The 17,431-nt window shown below is 37.4% G+C and overlaps 3 protein-coding genes across 3 annotated transcripts in view; all 3 read left to right on the plus strand.

Annotated features, from left to right (window-relative positions):
- The first annotated feature begins 785 nt into the window (after positions 1 to 785).
- Positions 786 to 5,161, plus strand: polr3h (polymerase (RNA) III (DNA directed) polypeptide H). The gene is made up of 6 exons (XM_042505400.2): positions 786 to 1,210; positions 1,875 to 1,971; positions 2,685 to 2,771; positions 3,039 to 3,102; positions 3,517 to 3,751; positions 4,335 to 5,161. Exons 1-6 carry the CDS (start codon positions 1,100 to 1,102, stop codon positions 4,383 to 4,385), a joined length of 645 nt encoding a protein of 214 aa, XP_042361334.2. The 5' UTR covers positions 786 to 1,099; the 3' UTR covers positions 4,386 to 5,161.
- A 2,142-nt stretch (positions 5,162 to 7,303) lies between these two features.
- On the plus strand, positions 7,304 to 15,062 carry csdc2b (cold shock domain containing C2, RNA binding b). The gene is made up of 4 exons (XM_042505640.2): positions 7,304 to 7,468; positions 9,619 to 10,036; positions 10,733 to 10,855; positions 12,152 to 15,062. Exons 2-4 carry the CDS (start codon positions 9,855 to 9,857, stop codon positions 12,312 to 12,314), a joined length of 468 nt encoding a protein of 155 aa, XP_042361574.1. The 5' UTR covers positions 7,304 to 7,468; positions 9,619 to 9,854; the 3' UTR covers positions 12,315 to 15,062.
- An 868-nt stretch (positions 15,063 to 15,930) lies between these two features.
- Positions 15,931 to 17,431, plus strand: part of gucy2ca (guanylate cyclase 2Ca) — a 47,044-nt gene continuing 45,543 nt past the window's right edge. The window contains exon 1 of the mRNA XM_088091037.1: positions 15,931 to 16,571. Within this exon, the coding sequence (XP_087947163.1) occupies positions 16,511 to 16,571 (61 nt within the window). The 5' untranslated portion in view covers positions 15,931 to 16,510. The remainder of the gene's footprint in view (positions 16,572 to 17,431) is intronic.

The raw sequence follows: 17,431 nt of genomic DNA on the forward strand, positions 1-17,431 counted from the left end.
GTGTTTTTCTTTGTGTGATGAGATCGTATGATTGTCATTTTGCAGTGTTACAGATCATAACAGGCTTCTCGCAGCTGAGTAAGTTGCTGCCCTCAAGTGTTCCTCGTAAACTCCAACAGACTGTGATCAATAAAAAAATAATAAGGCCACATATATTTCAAACCTCTGTAAACAACAGCATAATGATATGTACAACTGAAAATGTGCACTGTACCTTTTTGTGACATGACTGTCCTAACCCATTGAATTTTGAACAAACTGGCTTGATATCTTATAATTAAAAAAATGGTAAGAAGGCAATGAAAAACTTGGGTCAGAAAGAAATGACCCCAAAAAAGTACAAGAAATACTCATAAAATTTAGCAACAAAAAAAGAGAAAATAAGAGAAAGAAAGAAAGAAAGAAAAGAAAACACAAAGAAAAAAGTAAAAACAAAAGCAATCAAGGCAACCAAGGAAAAATGCACTTAAAAATTTTAAATATTTGTAAATATATAATTTTTTAAAAATGATATTTTTTGGACATTATAGCTCTTTTAGATAATTAAAATAATTTTCTGACCACAACTTTCTTGCAAAATATGGAACACTTCTTGTTGCTTATTGCTCTTTTTCCTATATTTTCAAGGTTTAAATACTTGTAAAGGCGCCTGGAAACAACACAAGAAAAGTGATGTCGCTCCAGGTTTTAAAGGGTTAAATTAAACGCGGTTGATGAGAAGAATTGAACAAACAGGCTGAGGTGACCTGCGTGTACAGCAGGTGGCGACATGCACCTCGCGGTTTGCAGTGCGCCAGTAATCTGAGAGAAGAAGAAGAAGAGGAGTCACATGGAGACATCATGGACGCTTTTGAGTTTGTTGTAAATTATTATTATAGTTTTAGTGGTCTCATCGGCTAAATAGTAAACAATTGTGGATATATTTTTTGATTTTTCTTCTTCGTTGTGAAGAAAAACAGGAAACTGTTCAGAGGACACAGCTGACAGATCAGTGCGGTTGTTTGACCGCAGCAGCTCTGTGAGTGTGTTCAGGTGTGTGTTTACGTGTGTGTGTGAGTGTGTGTGAGTGTGTAGCTGCTCACAGTGTGCAGGCTGCATCATGTTTGTGTTGGTGGAGATGGTGGACACAGTCAGGATTCCTCCCTGGAGCTTCGAGAGGCAACTCGACGAGGCCATAGCCGAGGAGCTCAACAAGAAGCTGGCCAACAAGGTGAGTGAGAGCCCCGTTAATGATGAAAATCCTGCTTTCTCTCACAACCACAGAAAGCAGGATTTTTACCAACAAATACTGTGTTACCAACAAAATTAAAGAATTATCCTTTAAAATTGCACATTTAATTTATCCCGTCAACCAGGTAATCGCTTAATTTAGAGATAAAATGTGGAGAAAATGGTCTCTTTTGAAATAATGGCATGGAAAGTATTGGTTATTTATTTTATGCATTTGTGTTAAATTAATTTGGATGGAAATAGAACTTTTTCTTTTTTTTAAAAAAACGGACTAGTTTAAGAGTTCAACTGGAAGAAGACATATTTTTGTATGATTAACATGGACTTCATAGAAAAAATATTTTGGTTGTTTTTATTGTTTTTTATGGGAAATCTTAATTCATAAATGTAAATGGACTCAAAAGAAATCTAAAATGCAAGAATTTAAAATAGAACATTATATATATATGTATTTATTCATTTGATTTTGTATTTGTGGAATTTCTTTGTGCATTATCACAAATTTTATCTGTTTAACATTTGCAAAATATTCCTGTGAGTTTACTTTTTGTTGTGTTTGTTGAAGATGTTTTATATTGACACATTTACATATGCGTTGTCAGTCTGTTCACACAAATAATATTGGGACAAATCTTTCTCCGTAGGTGGTCTATAATGTTGGTCTGTGCGTCTGCTTGTATGACATCACAAAGCTGGAGGATTCGTATATATTTCCAGGAGACGGAGCCTCACACACCAAAGGTATGATGATGCTTCCTTGGTTCCTCCCGCACTTGCATCATGCATCATGTTCTGTGCGTTTTTTAAAAAGAAAACTCTCATTATTGAGTTTTCAAAATATACAATTGTACAAAATAATATACAAAATCAGCATGTAAAAAGAAAGAAACACACTAATTTTCCCTACTCATCTCCCAACCGCCCGCCCCTCGATCCCACCCTGTTAGGCTACTGCTGTCAGAAATAAAATAAAGCGTTGATAGCAATGCTAAAAAATAAGATTACACAAGCAATGCACAACTGAATAAGTAAATACACAAAAATAAATTCTCAGAAATTATATAACTTTATATATATGGTATATAAAGAAAAAAGAAGGAAAAGAATCCCAAAACGATGCCTGCTGCTCTACACTCCCACACACCCATTTGACAAGCCTAAAACATATTTCCCTACGATTTATTCCATGTTCTGTGTTTTTACTGCCTCATTTCATTTTAGAAGTTTTGCCAAATTTAATTTGTTTATGATAAATTTGGTCTCACAGTTTTGTTTTACTGCTCCTGAAGGACTCACTGATAGAGCTGAAAATGCTGCTGCTGTTTTTATATCCAATAATAAAACGCGTTCTCAGGCTTGCAGAGCGTCAGAGGTTGATGTCAGGCGTCATCGTTATTACCAGCGTTAGTTCTCAGATCTTAAGTTATGATTAAACATCCCTCTTTGTCCGTCAGTCCATTTCAGGTACGTCGTTTTTCACCCTTTCCTCGATGAGATCCTGCTCGGCAAGATCAAGTACTGCAGTCAAGAAGGAGTTCATGGTAACTTCAGTCTTTCCATCTCAGCATGTTTCATTCAGTCTCCAGAAATGTTCAAACTGATGTTTTCTCAAACATTAGATTGAGATTTTTACAGTTATTTGGCCTTCACACCTCTGGTGTTAAAGCAGCTGCCCTTCGCCTGCTTTCTAAACCCCATATGACCTTTTTATTGTATTGTATTATATTATTTCATTTAATTTTGCTTTATTTTATTTGATTCACATGTAGCGATGTAAAGACTGACGCTGTCACCGCTCTGTTTCTCAGTGACGATGGGCTTCTTCGATGACATTCTCATTCCTCCAGAGTCACTTCAACAGCCGGCAAAATTGTATCCTGACTGAAAATATTCTATAAATGGAGTAAAGTGATTTAATCTCAGGTAGTTTTGCAGTGAACTTGCTATTTTAGATGCTGATCTAAACTGTAGTTTAACCCTTAGGTTAATATTAGCTTTGATATGACACACCTGTGTTGAGCTGTACACAGTCTGCACTCTTCAGAATCAAGATTTAACAATATAAGACATTTGAATATTTTCTACTGTCATTGAGATTTTTTTAACTAACATCAGTCCTAATCATAGATATAATAGAAGAATAATTTTCAATATACTACATGAAGTATATATATATTTTTTGGGTTTTGCAGCCTAGGATATGTCAATGATTAGCAACAAAATTATTTTTTGCGCATAATTATTATTTATTATTAAGTATTTGCAGCTCCTTAGCTGCTGCTTCAGTGATGAAGCCGAGCAAGTTTGGCTTTGGGAATACGAGACGGACGAGGGGGCCCACGACCTCTACATGGACCAAGGAGAGGAGATCCGTTTTCGGGTGACGGATGAAATCTTTGTGGACACGTCGCCAACGGGTCCGGCCACTGCGACGGAAGAGACGCCGGCACAACCTGGACAGTCGACGGCGCCGCCAGCAGAGGAGACGGTGGAGAAGAAAGAGGCCCCGTACACTCTGATTGTAAGTGAATGTAAATTTCAAATGCTGGTGTGACTGGGTCCTGTGTCCTTTCACAAGTAATTAAATCTTCGAAACCTGAGCAAATTGGTTTGATTTATTTTAAAATTGAAAGAGCCTTAAAAAAAAATTTAAAAATATTTTTAAAAGCTTGGGGGGAGGGGAGGTTCCAGAAAACTATATTTGTATTATAATAATTGTCTATTTAAAAATAATTTTAGGGGATTATTGTAATTTTTAAGCTTTTTCAGGTCATTTTTATTTATTTATATATGTAAGTTTAAATTTTTTTTGTTCATGCGCTTTTGTTTTTTCATTTTGCTAACTTTCAGGAAATTTTCCTGCACTTGCACTTTTCTTGGTACAGTTCTTCAGTTGCTCGTTTCCTTTCTTTCCATGTTTTTGAAATAATCAAGCCAATTATATGCAAGTTTCGAAGGTTGTAAAACTAACAATTCTGAGAATAAGACTAATTAACCAAAATGACTGAAACCACCTGTGTGGGTTAACCTTGGGCTGTAACTGTGTCCAAAAAGTTAAAAAAACATCTTGATGTCCACTCTGACCCGTTGTGATGTTGTTTCAGGGGACCATCTGTGACCCGGGGCTGGGGCTGCTGTCGTGGTGGAACAGTTAGCACTGCAGAGGAGGACGAGGACATTTGGCGGTTAGAAACGGATCAGCCATCGAGACGAAGGACGGCTGGCTGGAGACACAGAAACCAGGTGATTGGACGCAGAAGTAAAGACTAAAAGTCGAGCTGCTCTCTGAGCCAAGACGCTGTCGGTGTCAAGTGACCGATGATGAGTCACACTCAGACTGTGTTGTAAATATTGCCCTTAAATTACCAGCTTCATGTTTACATGTGACATCGACCACATATTTAACAGAATCATTCAGTGGACTTTTATGTTCATTCGGTATTATTCATGTTTTGACCTCCAGTTCAAAAGAAAACAATAATTAAGTCGTTGATTATTTGAATTCATTTAAAATCATGTCATCACTACTGTAGTATCATAGTTGGACACACACAGGTCCCAAAATCTGATCTAAACACCTCAAAGTTGCTTCTGCTGCAAAACTTTGGTGCCTAATGTTGCTATATTTTAACTCTTGAGTTAAAGGTGAGAGCAATAAAGCTGAGTGACATTTCTGTTGATAGAAAGTAGCGACACAGGATCATTTTATGAGGCATTTGTATCATCAAAATCCAAACAAAGTAACATGCAATAATAAAAAAATACCTTTTCAGTAGGATTAAAAGTTTTCAAGCATAAAATATCTCCTTTAATTTAATATGTTACCTCTCCTCTGAGTTTTTTTGTGCACACATCCTCAGTTTATTTAACATCCGTGTGACATTTGGTATTTCCAGTTTTGTCTCTCAGTAAAAAGGTATCATCAGCGTGAGTGGTTGTGATTTGTCATTTTGTGTGATTATAGGAAGTATATCAAAATGGATTAGTGGGCGGCCTCTAAATCCTCCAGTCTGAAGGGCAGTGAAGGCCACAGTCCTGCTTGTTTACATCACATCTGCTCGCTGCACTCTTAAAGGCACAGTCCACCCTAAAATCAAAAATACATATACTGCCACTTACTGCTTACCTTTAGAGTTATTTATCACTCTAGATAGTTTTGGTGTGATCTGCAGGGTGTTGGAGATATCAGCCGTTTATTCATCATTTGGTGTTTTAATGGACAATAAAAAGAGGAATCACTAAAATAATGTACAAATTAAACATTACTCCAGTTATGTATAGTTTAATAAATGCATTTACAGCTACATTTATGAATGTGTATTTTAATTGTACAATGAGTTATTCATTAATTAAAAGCTTTATGAAATAACTGACACTTGTGGTCATTCATACTCAGATATCTCCAACACTCTGCAACTCTCACCAAATCAATCCAGGCTGATAAACAGCACAGCAGGAAAGAGGAAAATATGTATTTTGGATTTTGGGGTAAACTGTCCCTTTAATGTTGGTTAGTGTTTGCTCAGCAGCTCACACGCAGACTTGTGTTTTTAGAAATGCAGTGGGCTGCGTTTCATGTGACAACTGTATGGCCAGAACATGTTTGTCTCAGTTGTGAAACTAGGTCAGACTCTATAGAGTTTTTATTGACAAAAATAGATTGTTTGCATGTGACTGTCCTGCAGAAACCGCGCCTACACAAACGAGGAAATAATTGACTGTAGATTTATTACTGCAGATTCAGTGGAGTGCTCTCTGAGCTCATTTTAGGCATTTAACCCTTTAACATCCTGCTCTGCTGTTTGGTAGAGCACATTTTGAATCACCATATCTTTATTAAAAATATACATATACATTTGGTGAAACAATTTTCAAAGTATGATTTTTTTTTATTGTTTAAAGCCACACTTTCTTTTGATAAGGATAATGATTTAATAAATTTACATTTTTTAATGAAATAAAAAAGGATGAATACTCACTGTTGTTAATACCGTATATTATTTTTTACGGTGAAATCATCAGTATGATTTTTTCTCCATTTCTGAGATGTTTTCAAAGGACTGTAATAACTATCTAGAATACATGTGTGCAAATAATACTAATACTGGTATTACTGTTAATTCCAAATGTATATGTATGTTGGCATACTAACATATTTCTTTCTTTGCTGACTTTTTAATTGGTTTTATGAATGCACTTAATGGTGAATAAGGGTGTTTGAAACGATAACAAAAAAACAAAACTATAGGGTCTTAAAAACAAAACAAAACTGACTTTTGTTATAGTCCCAAGGAAGTGAAAGCAGTTTCTGGTGTTTTTAGCTGACATATGTTTATGTGATGACAGATAAACTTGAAAAATCTAAAATTTGTTACATTAATGGAGTCCAGTGTCCCACACAGTACATCCATCATTTTTTAAATAAAAGCAAAAAAAAAAAAAAAGAAATCTTAAATAAAAAAATAAAAAACATTATTTTTTGTTATTATAGCCCCATGGAAATGAACATTTAAAAGAAAAATACATTGTTTTTTTCTTAGTGAGGACTGTTAAGGTTTCTGGTGATTTTTTACTGACATACATGTGTATGCGATGACAGATAAACTTGAAAAATGTAAAAACACATTAATGGAGCCCAGTCTGCCCAAAAAGTAAAATAGAAACAATACGGTCTTAAAAAAAGAAAACACTGTTTTTTGTTATTATAGCCCCATGGAAATTAAAATTTAGTTATTTTTTTAGTGAGGACTGTAAAGGCTTCTGGTGGTTTTTACTGACATGGCTATGTGATGACAGATAAACATGAATAATGTAAAATCTATGACATTACTGGATTCCAGTCTGCCACATAATACACCATTATAATAAAAAAAAGCACGAGGACATCCGAAATAAAAACTGCAATACCGTAAGCAACATAAAATCATGGCAAAGACAAAGAACACCTCACAACACTGAGCCCACTGTTCCCCATCCGATTACACACATGACGAGGAATGAGGAGTCATTTTCTGCGCGCGCGCACGCACACACACACGCTTGCGCGCACAGTCGCATCACGCCATCGGAATCACCGCCAGCTGCGCAGACTCAGCAGCCCCTCGCGTCGTCACATCAGGGTTTTCCGTCGCTCTGCACGGATTTAGTCGACTTATTTATTTAATAAGTCGTTATATAATACACTCCGAGTTAAGACACTCACACTGATCGTCCTCGAGCCACCAGCGCACCCGATGCAGTAAGTAACATTTTTGTGTTTGTGTGCGTTTTGGAGTCGCTGCGGGGGGGAGTGTGTCACTGTGGCTTTGTTTTGGGGGATCGGGGCGATGTATTCTTTGCATGCTTGACAGAAAAGCCGCTAAAAAAGGGGACAGATTTTCTCATATATTTTGCATTTATCTGTGATTGCATAGAGGACTCATCGGTGTAATATTTCCACCATAATCGACCGCCTGCTGCTCTCACTGAACGGACCTCTCACCCTGCTTTTGTGCAAGTTACATCGCATTGATTGCTTCTTCCGCCTTTCACACATTTTTTGAGAAATTGCAGATACTGGAGCTCTAAATGAAACTGCTAACATAAAACAAGCAAAGTTGAAAAATATGCGATTTTAAAGAAGATTCTCAGAGTAAAGTGTGTGCGTTAAATTCTTGGAACTCCGCGCACACACACACACACACACACACACACACACACACACACACACACACACACGCAGTTCATAGACACATTGGCTTTCATAATCATCATGGGACAGGAAAGAGATTTGTGTCTGACCCGGACCAGAGGAGCCGTGACCCTCTTAATTCTGTTGCTTCATTTATGCACATCCAGATGTTCTCCTGCTGCTCGTGTCTGTTTCTGAGTGTTTGTTCTCAATGTTTGGCTCCATCCAGCTTTTCATTATTTAAAAAAATATTTAAAAAAATATAATAATAATAATAATCATAATGTGAATTGTATTTTACTTTTGTCTATGCGTTTTAGCACTATAATAATATGCCTGTAGTACTCCTGTTGTATGTAATTGATCATTTGGGAATGGGGGCGCGCTGACGTCACGAACGCACCACTGGAGGCGTCTTCTGCAGCTGTTATGACGTCACGCCGCGTGCGGCGCTTCAGCTCTGCCTTCATCATCAGAGGAGTGGGCGTTAAAAACATGTAGGCTGCATATATGAAGGGACACGGTGTATGTCAGCGTTAATGGTGTTTCTGAGGTGAAGTCACCCTTGACTGCTGACAGGAGATCAGTTATTTATCAGGTGCAGGGCATCTGTGCAATAATGTTTGCATGTATATATAAGCCTATAACCCTATAGTGTGTGGCCTATATGCAGAGGCTGTTACATCACCGTTGTTTACTTTAGTGCCCTAAGATAAATTTCTTTTAAGGGGGACAACAAAGGTTAATCTTATTTTATGTTATATCTCTTTTCATCTTAATTTATCTCCTAACCTTGAAATATCACTGTGGAGAGAAATCAGATTACGAGGTATTAAAAGGCAAGGTCACCTGACTGAACAGGCTATATTGTGGATTTTAGCATTAGTGAATGATGAACATGTACATTTAGATGAATAATGTAATAACTGCAACAATCTGAAAATGTGAATTAAAACTGAATTTAGGTTTTCTAATTTTTCCACAATTGAAAATACAAAAAAAATGAGAAAAATAACAGTGCAGGGGGAGGCAAAACACTGAGTAGGCTTATTTGAAGCCTCCACCCAAGAACAGGTTAAAATTTGTTATAAGAAACACAAAAGCTAATACACAGAAATCAAAATGACAAATCAAAAGTGATGGCAAAACTAACTACATTAAAATAAATTAAAAATAGAAACTGTGAATGTGTAATGTAATGTTTTTGGATAATATCAAATAATCATCTTCTCAGGTTTCAGAGGGTTAAATGCTTGTGAGAGGCATCTGAATGCAGCACAAGAATTTTGATGTTGAGCCAGGTGTTAAAGGGTTAAACTTGTCCCTAGCTTCAAAGTTCTCCAACTTTAGGATATGTAATACTACATCACTGGAGTCATTTATTATAAGAAGTGATTTGATTTAAATAACTTGAGTCTTGACTGAGAAGTTGTCACCTCAGTATCTGTTTTCCTGTTAGCAGGAATTTGTCTGTAATATACATCTTTTATATAATATAATTCACATATAATGCTAGGACAGCAGGTTTCTAGACACAATGAAAGAACACAGGGCATTTTCCCCTCACAGGTCCCGTCTTTATTGTTGTTTCTGACTTGAAAAGGCTTATTCTTGGCTCGATGACCCCTCCCATCCTTCCTTTCCTCCATCAGATCTAAAGCCACATGACAACTCTCTCATCTTCCTCTCCTCTCTCCCTGTGCTCTCTCTCTTCACAGCCTGTCCTCCTGACAGACTTGAAGTGACAACGCTGACCTGGATAACCGCTGAGCCTGAGTCCCCCACTGAGGCAGGCCTCTGCGAGCAGACGGACTCACAGAGACACCAGCGGACAGACGACAGTGTCAGCAGCTCATCAGCAGCCTGCGGCTCCAGGAGCAGCAGCAGCAACAGCAGCGTCCAACACTACATCCTCCTCATCCTCCTCATCCTCCTCATCTTTGTCGCTTCTGACATGGCAGACCCCAGCCTCACGTCGCCCTCCAGGACCTCGCTGCGCTCCCCCAATACCTCTCTCACCCTCTCCTTCCCCTTCCTGAGGGAGGGGAGCCGCGTATGGGAGGAAGGAAAGGAGCCGCCGCTGCCACGGAATTTGCCCAGCCCGCTGCCAACCAAACGTAACCGCACCTACTCAGCGTGAGTATCATCACTTTATTTACGAGTGTGCAGTAGAAAAAATTTACTTAACCCTTTAAAATCTAAGCAAACTGGGGAAAATGCAATAAGCAACTTAACAAATGGCCCAAAAATTAGCATGATATTTGTAAAAATTTAAATTTACATTTAAATTAAGCACTTTGACATGGAAGGGAGTATTTTTTAAATTGTGGTACTTTTACTAACATAGATGATCTGAATATTTTCATCACAACTTGTCATTAACCAAACTGAACTGATAACTGATTAATCATTTGTCATTTTTAATGCATTAAGAAAACACTGATTTCAGCTGCACTGACGTCAAAGCTGCTTGTTTTTTAATATAAATCTGGCACATTGCTGTATCATGGCTGGTTTGCGGATTGTGATTTGTACTGAAGAAAGGTTAAATACTGTTTACACAGATTAGCATTACGCAGATCAGTGTTTTTGTCTCTGCTGCTGTTATGTTGCGACACTATGAGGTCGTGTGTGGGAGTGATTCTTCCGTCTGACCTCCTTTATGAATCCTCCTCTCTGTCTTCACACTTCTCCCTTTGTGTGTGGGCTTTAAACATGAATTGTCTCACATAAAAGAAAAACTAAATTCTTCTAAATCTGCTCACAGTTGGTCATACTTAGCTGAGTAATTTTATGCTTAATGTAAGAACTTTATTGTTTGTCTCTCTGCAGTACGGTACGTGCTCAAGCAGGTCCGACATTTAAAGGTGTGTGTAAGAACTTCTCCAGGTCACAAGGTCATGGCTTCATCCGACCCTCCCACGGCGGCGACGACATCTTTGTCCACATCTCAGAGTGAGTGGAAATAACACTGAACACACTGTTTAAGGACAGCATCATACAGATTTCACAACTGTCTCAGACAAACACATCGTGCATTTGCTGAATTACAAACAGCAACACAAAGTTACTGCAAACCTGCAGCAACAACTCACAGCACTGTAAGAACTCAGCAAACAACACTGTTTACGTTTGTGCTATTTTCAAAAGGAAAGCTATTTTTTCCAACCCTCTTAGGACTCTGCGGCACCTGCAGTAAGTGGACAGAGAGTACTGCAATCCGTGAACAGGATGCCAAATGTTACTACAGCCTCAGCAATTTGTGAAATTTCTCCCAACAGCTGCATTGTGGGTCTGAGAGTCCAACATTGGTCTTGGCTCAAATTTCCTCATTATCAAGCTTCCGCAGATGTCTGTAGTTACAATTTGTGTGAGTGTGTATGACCACACTCTGTGGAGTGAACTGTGACTTTAAAATGTTATTCTAACATTTTAAGTCAGTGGTTCCTCTGATTTGGATGCAGTGTAGCCTAACTGCGCAGGGCTATTAGCAGATTTACGGGACACAAGTGTCATTTTGAGATTTCCTTCCAATTTCTGATGCTAAAATTGTGAAGTTTGGAGGAAGTTTAAATAGATGATGGAGAGGAAAATAAATGAGATCTCATGAGTCTTAAGTCACTACTAGTGGATTAAAGCTACAGTTGGTAACTTTTATAAAAATAAGTAATTTTTGCTGAAACTGTCATTATTCTGAAAGGGCTACATGGCACAGTTTGTGAAAAATATCATGTCCGTCCTCCTCTTCCTACTGCTTTGCATGGCAAAAACAACTAATCAGAGTGGAGGAGTCTCTAACACAGCTATCAGTCATATCAGGCACTTGTTGTAAACTGCATTCATACTGTCAAACTAGGCAGTGCCGATCAAATATGACTCAAGATTTTGTTACTTCGTTGTTTATTTATCTCCTCAAGTGTTTTCAGAAACATATTTCTGTGTACTGTTTGGCTGTAAACCTAGAAAGTTGCTCTGGCTGGTGTCCGGTGCCTGATACTCCAGTCAGCTATATTTAACCACAGAGTCATGAAAGTTTCACAAATCTGGGATTACCATTTAAGCCATGACAAATTTTTGGAGCCTTAGAGTGAAAAAAAAGCAAACAAAAACAATGTTGAAACTGTTCCTTGGGCTGTTTCTTGATTTGTGAGGCACTTCCTGTGTTAACATTTTTGTGTGTAGCCTTCTGTTCATCTAAGAAAGTATGAAGCAAAACTGCTCATTCACTTCATTGCCCTACTTTTTTTTCAGCATCGACGGGGAGTACGTCCCAGTGGAGGGCGACGAGGTCACGTACAAAGTGAGCCGGGTCCCGCCCAAGAACCTGAAGGTGCAGGCGGTGGAGGTAAAGATCACACATCTCAACCCAGGGACGAAACACGAGACCTGGTCTGGTCAGATCATCAGCTCGTAGGCCTGAACTCCAGGGGCCTGGTGGGTCTTGATGGGCAGGGCTGGGTGGGGGATGGTTGATGTTGTGGGACTAATAATTCAGTGCTCAAATCCTCTTTGAAAAGCATGTTTTACCTGCACAGCAAAGTGTCCAGAGTTAATAATAATTCATGTGTAGTTAATGTCCACTTCGAGCTGTCTGCTACACTGATGGATTTGCTGTGTACGTAAAACAGACCATTTATTCACTGTTTGGAAAAAAAATGTCTTTATTTAAATTTTTTCCATGGTAGCAGTAACTTAAGTCAGATTTGAGATTGGTGGGTAAAGTGATCAGTGGGGGATCAAACTTTTAAATCAGAGAGACCCTTGTGGACCTCGTTTTTCAGAGAGATCAGCTGTGTAAAGTAAACACTGGGAAAACAAACACAACTGTGGTGCATGTCTGCAAACTGAGGCATGACAGCTGAGGGTATGTGCAAGGAAGAGAGTGATGTCAGACAAAAGGCTGAATTGAGTTTTACTTCCCTTCTTTGCAGCTGTTATGCACTTGTTTACTTCACCAAAGTTTCCAGGATCACATGCTGGGTGCAAGTGTGGGTCAGTCAGATGACTTTTTTCTTACAGCCTACACTGTTTTTACATCAAGCGCAGACTATGGTAAGATGAGGAGAAACTCTGAGTTTAAATACAGAGATAATGGGCGTAAGAGCAAGTAGGTGAAGAGATTTAATGGAGCAGTGTGGAGGACTTAGGGGGATAAATTGGCAGAAAGGGAATAAAAAAATAACTGTTTTCTTTAATGTATAATCACCTGAAAATAAGAATGTGTCGTGCTTTTGTCACCTTAGACTGAGTCGTTAAAATCTACATGGGGAGCAGGTCTTTGTCCATGATTCTACAGAAGCCCAGAAGTTGTAGTAGTTAGCAGCCCCCCGTGACGAAATGAATTGCGTGAAAAAAACAAACAAAAAATAAATGTGAAACTGCTTTATTCAGTTTTTCTATTGGTTTAAATAATATTATCTATTTGTTTTAGAGAGAGAGAGACCTCTGCAGATAATTCGGATCCTGATAAAAACCGCCTGAACGTCTGGACTTGAATTTATTGAAGAAAATAGGTGAACACACATCAGCAGGGGCTGGGTTAGCAGGCCGTCAGAGCAGATTTCAGGAACAAAATGTAATAAAACTCCAGACTCAAATTGGTCAAATATGTATACATTTGTTTATATTTTGCACTTGATTTTTAAGTTATTTTGATAAAGTAGACTTTAGGCTTCTTATTAGGACTGTCAGTACAGTAAAGTAAAAAAAAAAGGAAGTGAGGCCCAAAAAACTAAACCCTTAAATATTTGTCAATCTTAAAAACATATCATATGAAGTTACTATCTCACGGATCTCTTTTGGTCTCTTTGTTGGCGATATTTGGTAATTGCAATGTGTTTGTTAACTGACTGCCTTCATTCTGATATGCAGTCAGATCCAGAGCACCGGTTATCCAAATTTAGTAATCTTAAAAGGTTTGTATATGAAACACGGTGAATCAAGACAAAGTTGCTTTGAAAAAACAGCACAATAGTTATATGGATTAACTGATCCTAGATAGTAAAACATAGGAATTTTTAATCTGGATCATTCTGATCTGGAGTGCATTTTATGAATATTTTGGCCGTGGTGCATTTGTTTTGGAGAGGAGGAGGCCTCTGTGGATAATTTAGCTCCTGATAAAAACCTCATGAACAATGAACACTGAAGGGAGTGGGAGTTCATGCTTGGTACATGAGAAAAGTCTCAGCTGGTTGCAATCTGCAATTCTCATCACTAGATGGCACTAAATCAGACACACTGCTCCTTTAAAGTATTGTGTTGTTTTGTGAAAGTAAGTTGAAACGGCAGATTGACTTCAGCAGGATGTCACGTAATCCTCCTTTTTTGGTTTGAGGTTACCAGTTTAGAAACATGAACTTAGCAGAGAAAAAGAGGGGAAGTTTCATTATGAGAGTAAAAGTAAGAAGACGGATAAAAGCATGAAGGAAAACTAAAACAGGCAGATCACGTTAAACCAAGCATGGATATTTCAAAAATATTAAAACATATTTTGCTGTGAAAGGAAAGTGACTGCAAGTATTTTCCTGAAAAGTGCATATCCTCGGTTGTATTGTCTTGTTTGCAGTTATTTATTTTATTTATTTGATGACTGATTCAGATTTGTGTGTCCTCAGATTGCAAGCTCTATATTTTGGGCAATACAGTCAAAAGTTGCACTCAAGAGATTTGAACTTCCACTTTGAAAACTGCCAGAAAAAACAGCTCCAGACAAAAATGTCAGGTCTTTCTCATTTCATCTTCTGTTTTAAAATTTCTGTTTTTTTTCTGGAGCCGGGAATTACTGATAAAAAAAAAGTGTTTGTAAATCTCTTTTCTATTATCAGAAAAAATGTATCTGTGTGTGATTTATTAAGTGTAGTCGGTGTGATGGTGAACATCATAGTTGGTGCCAAAAGAAATCATTGTCACATAAATGTTTGTAGTTCAGATTCAGTTATGTACCGTACTGTATGTCATTTTCTATTATATATCTGTTCCATGGAGTTTCTATGCATCTTGTCTATCTGTCAGTGTCACTGCTTGAATTTGTTCAACATTTAATTTGGTTAATTTCTGTCACATTAAAGGGCACTTTCTTTTGTGGACGAGCCACTGTGGCGGTGATGCCATGATTTCTTCTACTGAGCCTTGAAAGAACATTAAAGCATTTTATGATTCACTTGTCTGATGGAGGTTGTTTCTTCAGTTGTGTGTGGGAGTGAGACTGAAGGAGGAAGAGGAAGAGTGTATGAACTCTGGTCAGCTTGTAGCAAGAAAAGACAACAGCCAGCACATCCTGTCAAAGTTTCCCGGGCCTGATTATCAGACTCCATTGTCATTTTGTTTCACATCATGTTTTTGAGTTATGTGTTAATTAATTTCACTGTATGGCATTTATATTTGGATTTCTTGAAAAAATAAAAGAAAACAAAACTCAGAATGACAATCTGAAATACTTTATTGATCCCCAAGGGGAAGATGTAGCTCATACTGATGCCAAGTTTTGAAAATTATAGAAGTGAGAATAATAAGTAATAAGATAAGAATGAACCCATTAAAACCTGAGATAATTGGCTTGATTTCTTTTGAAAATGTGGGAAAAAGGCACTGACCTGAATTTTTTTTTTTAAAAAAAATTAGTAATAAACAAACAAAATCAAAAAAGTACAAGAAAATTACCTGGAAATTATTGTGTTTTATCCCTTACATGAACTGAGACAGCCTCAGGTAATAATATAACCAAAGAGTAAATCACAAGGCATAAAATCAATAGGGAGAAAGGAAAACAAACAAACAATCAAACAAACAAACAGGCAAAACACAAATAAACAAGTGGCCATTCAGTAACTAGGGCACATAGATATTTACACAGGGCTTCTTCCAATTTACAGTTTTTTGTTATCTTTTAAATACTCTTATTTCATTTAAAAATGAATAAATATGTGAGAGGTCTTGAAAAAACAATGACATTTGTGGACAAAATATTTTGTCAAGATAATTAAATTATTATTATTACCAAATTCGTTTTTTTTTTTTAAATTTACCAATTAAAGACGTATAAAATGTGTGAATTATATACAAGGCCTTTCTCAAATTCATTTTTCTAGTTATTCCATAGCTTACATGGTTCAAGCGTATTCACAAATTCAGTTTTTACAATTAAAAGCACAAACATCAGAAACAAAAGAAAACAAAACAAGTAGCAAAGACAAAACCACGCAGGACAAACTACATACAACTTTTTTTTCTTTCATTACCAATTCGCAAAGTTTACGCCTCCGATCTGACGTAATGACGTCATCACGTCAGGTTAAAGTGGAAAGGTCAGGGTCAGCTCGGGTTGGCTAAAGTTTGATTTGGGAGCGCTTTGCTAGCGGGAGCTAATAAATCGCACGGAGGAGACAAACAGGCAGACAAAGACCAGAAAATCACCTGGAAAGTTTTGGAGCTGCGTTTTAGATTCATAAAATGTGTTGGACGCGCGGGACTTTCTTTGCGGGAGGACAACCGGATGATGATGGACAAGTTATTATCTGCTCGGGGACGTTAGCTAACAGACATGTTTATGGCTAACAGACAACCGGATGTCCGACAACATTCAAAAGGAAATATTGGACATTTTGGCAAATGCACTCCGGAGACAAGCCATGTCTGAGGCCAGAGAACGCACATTTTGGGGACTACTCATGTAAGTAGTATTTTTTTGTCTTATTATGTAGCGGATGTTGACATTTTACGTTTAACGATGTTTTGGCTAGCATGTGGTTAGGTTTTGCACAAACGCACTTGGTTATGGGCAGGAAATGATCATGTTTTGAATTAAAATATCCGCTTTTTAGGTGTGTTGTTAAACCAGTTTTGTTGTGTGTTGGTGTCGAGTACGTTCCCGCGTTTATCGTGTTGTCCATCAACTAAACCAACTGCAGGGAACACGAAAACCACTCTAGATAGATATTTTGAACACGTAAAACAAACAGAAAAATATAAAAAACAAACAACAAATATATGCATCCCATCACACAGTGTGTTAAATATAAATACACGAATAGAATAAATACGAATTAAATAAGAAAGAATATGCTACAAATGAGATATTGCATTGTATGCACAGTTGAGTAATTGAGGGTTACTGATAATTATGATGGTTGAGTGCCTGTCAAAACCCAGTGGTGGAATGTAACTAAGTATATTTACTCATGTTCTGTACTTAAGTGCAAATTTGAAATACTTTTACTTTATTTTTTAGTTTTACTCTTGTGCCACTTTCTACTTTTTCTTCAGTACACTTCAGAAGGAAATATTGTGCTTCTTACTCCACTAGAATTATTTGATAATATAAGTTAGTAATTACTGTACAAATTAAGATTTTTGCACACAAACCTATTAAAAATACACAAATGCAACTGAAATGATTAGTGGATTCGAAAATTAATTGGCAATAATCTTAAGTAAGTAATTTTTCATGCAAAACATTTCATGGCTCCAGCTTCTCAAATATAAGGACTTGCTGCTTTTCCTTTTAATTAGTTGGATATCTTAATTTAGTAG

The sequence above is a fragment of the Plectropomus leopardus genome, chromosome 18, assembly GCF_026936395.1.
Source record: "Plectropomus leopardus strain MGB_pleo_1.0 chromosome 18, ASM2693639v1, whole genome shotgun sequence".
NCBI classification, from domain to species: Eukaryota; Metazoa; Chordata; class Actinopteri; order Perciformes; family Serranidae; genus Plectropomus; species Plectropomus leopardus.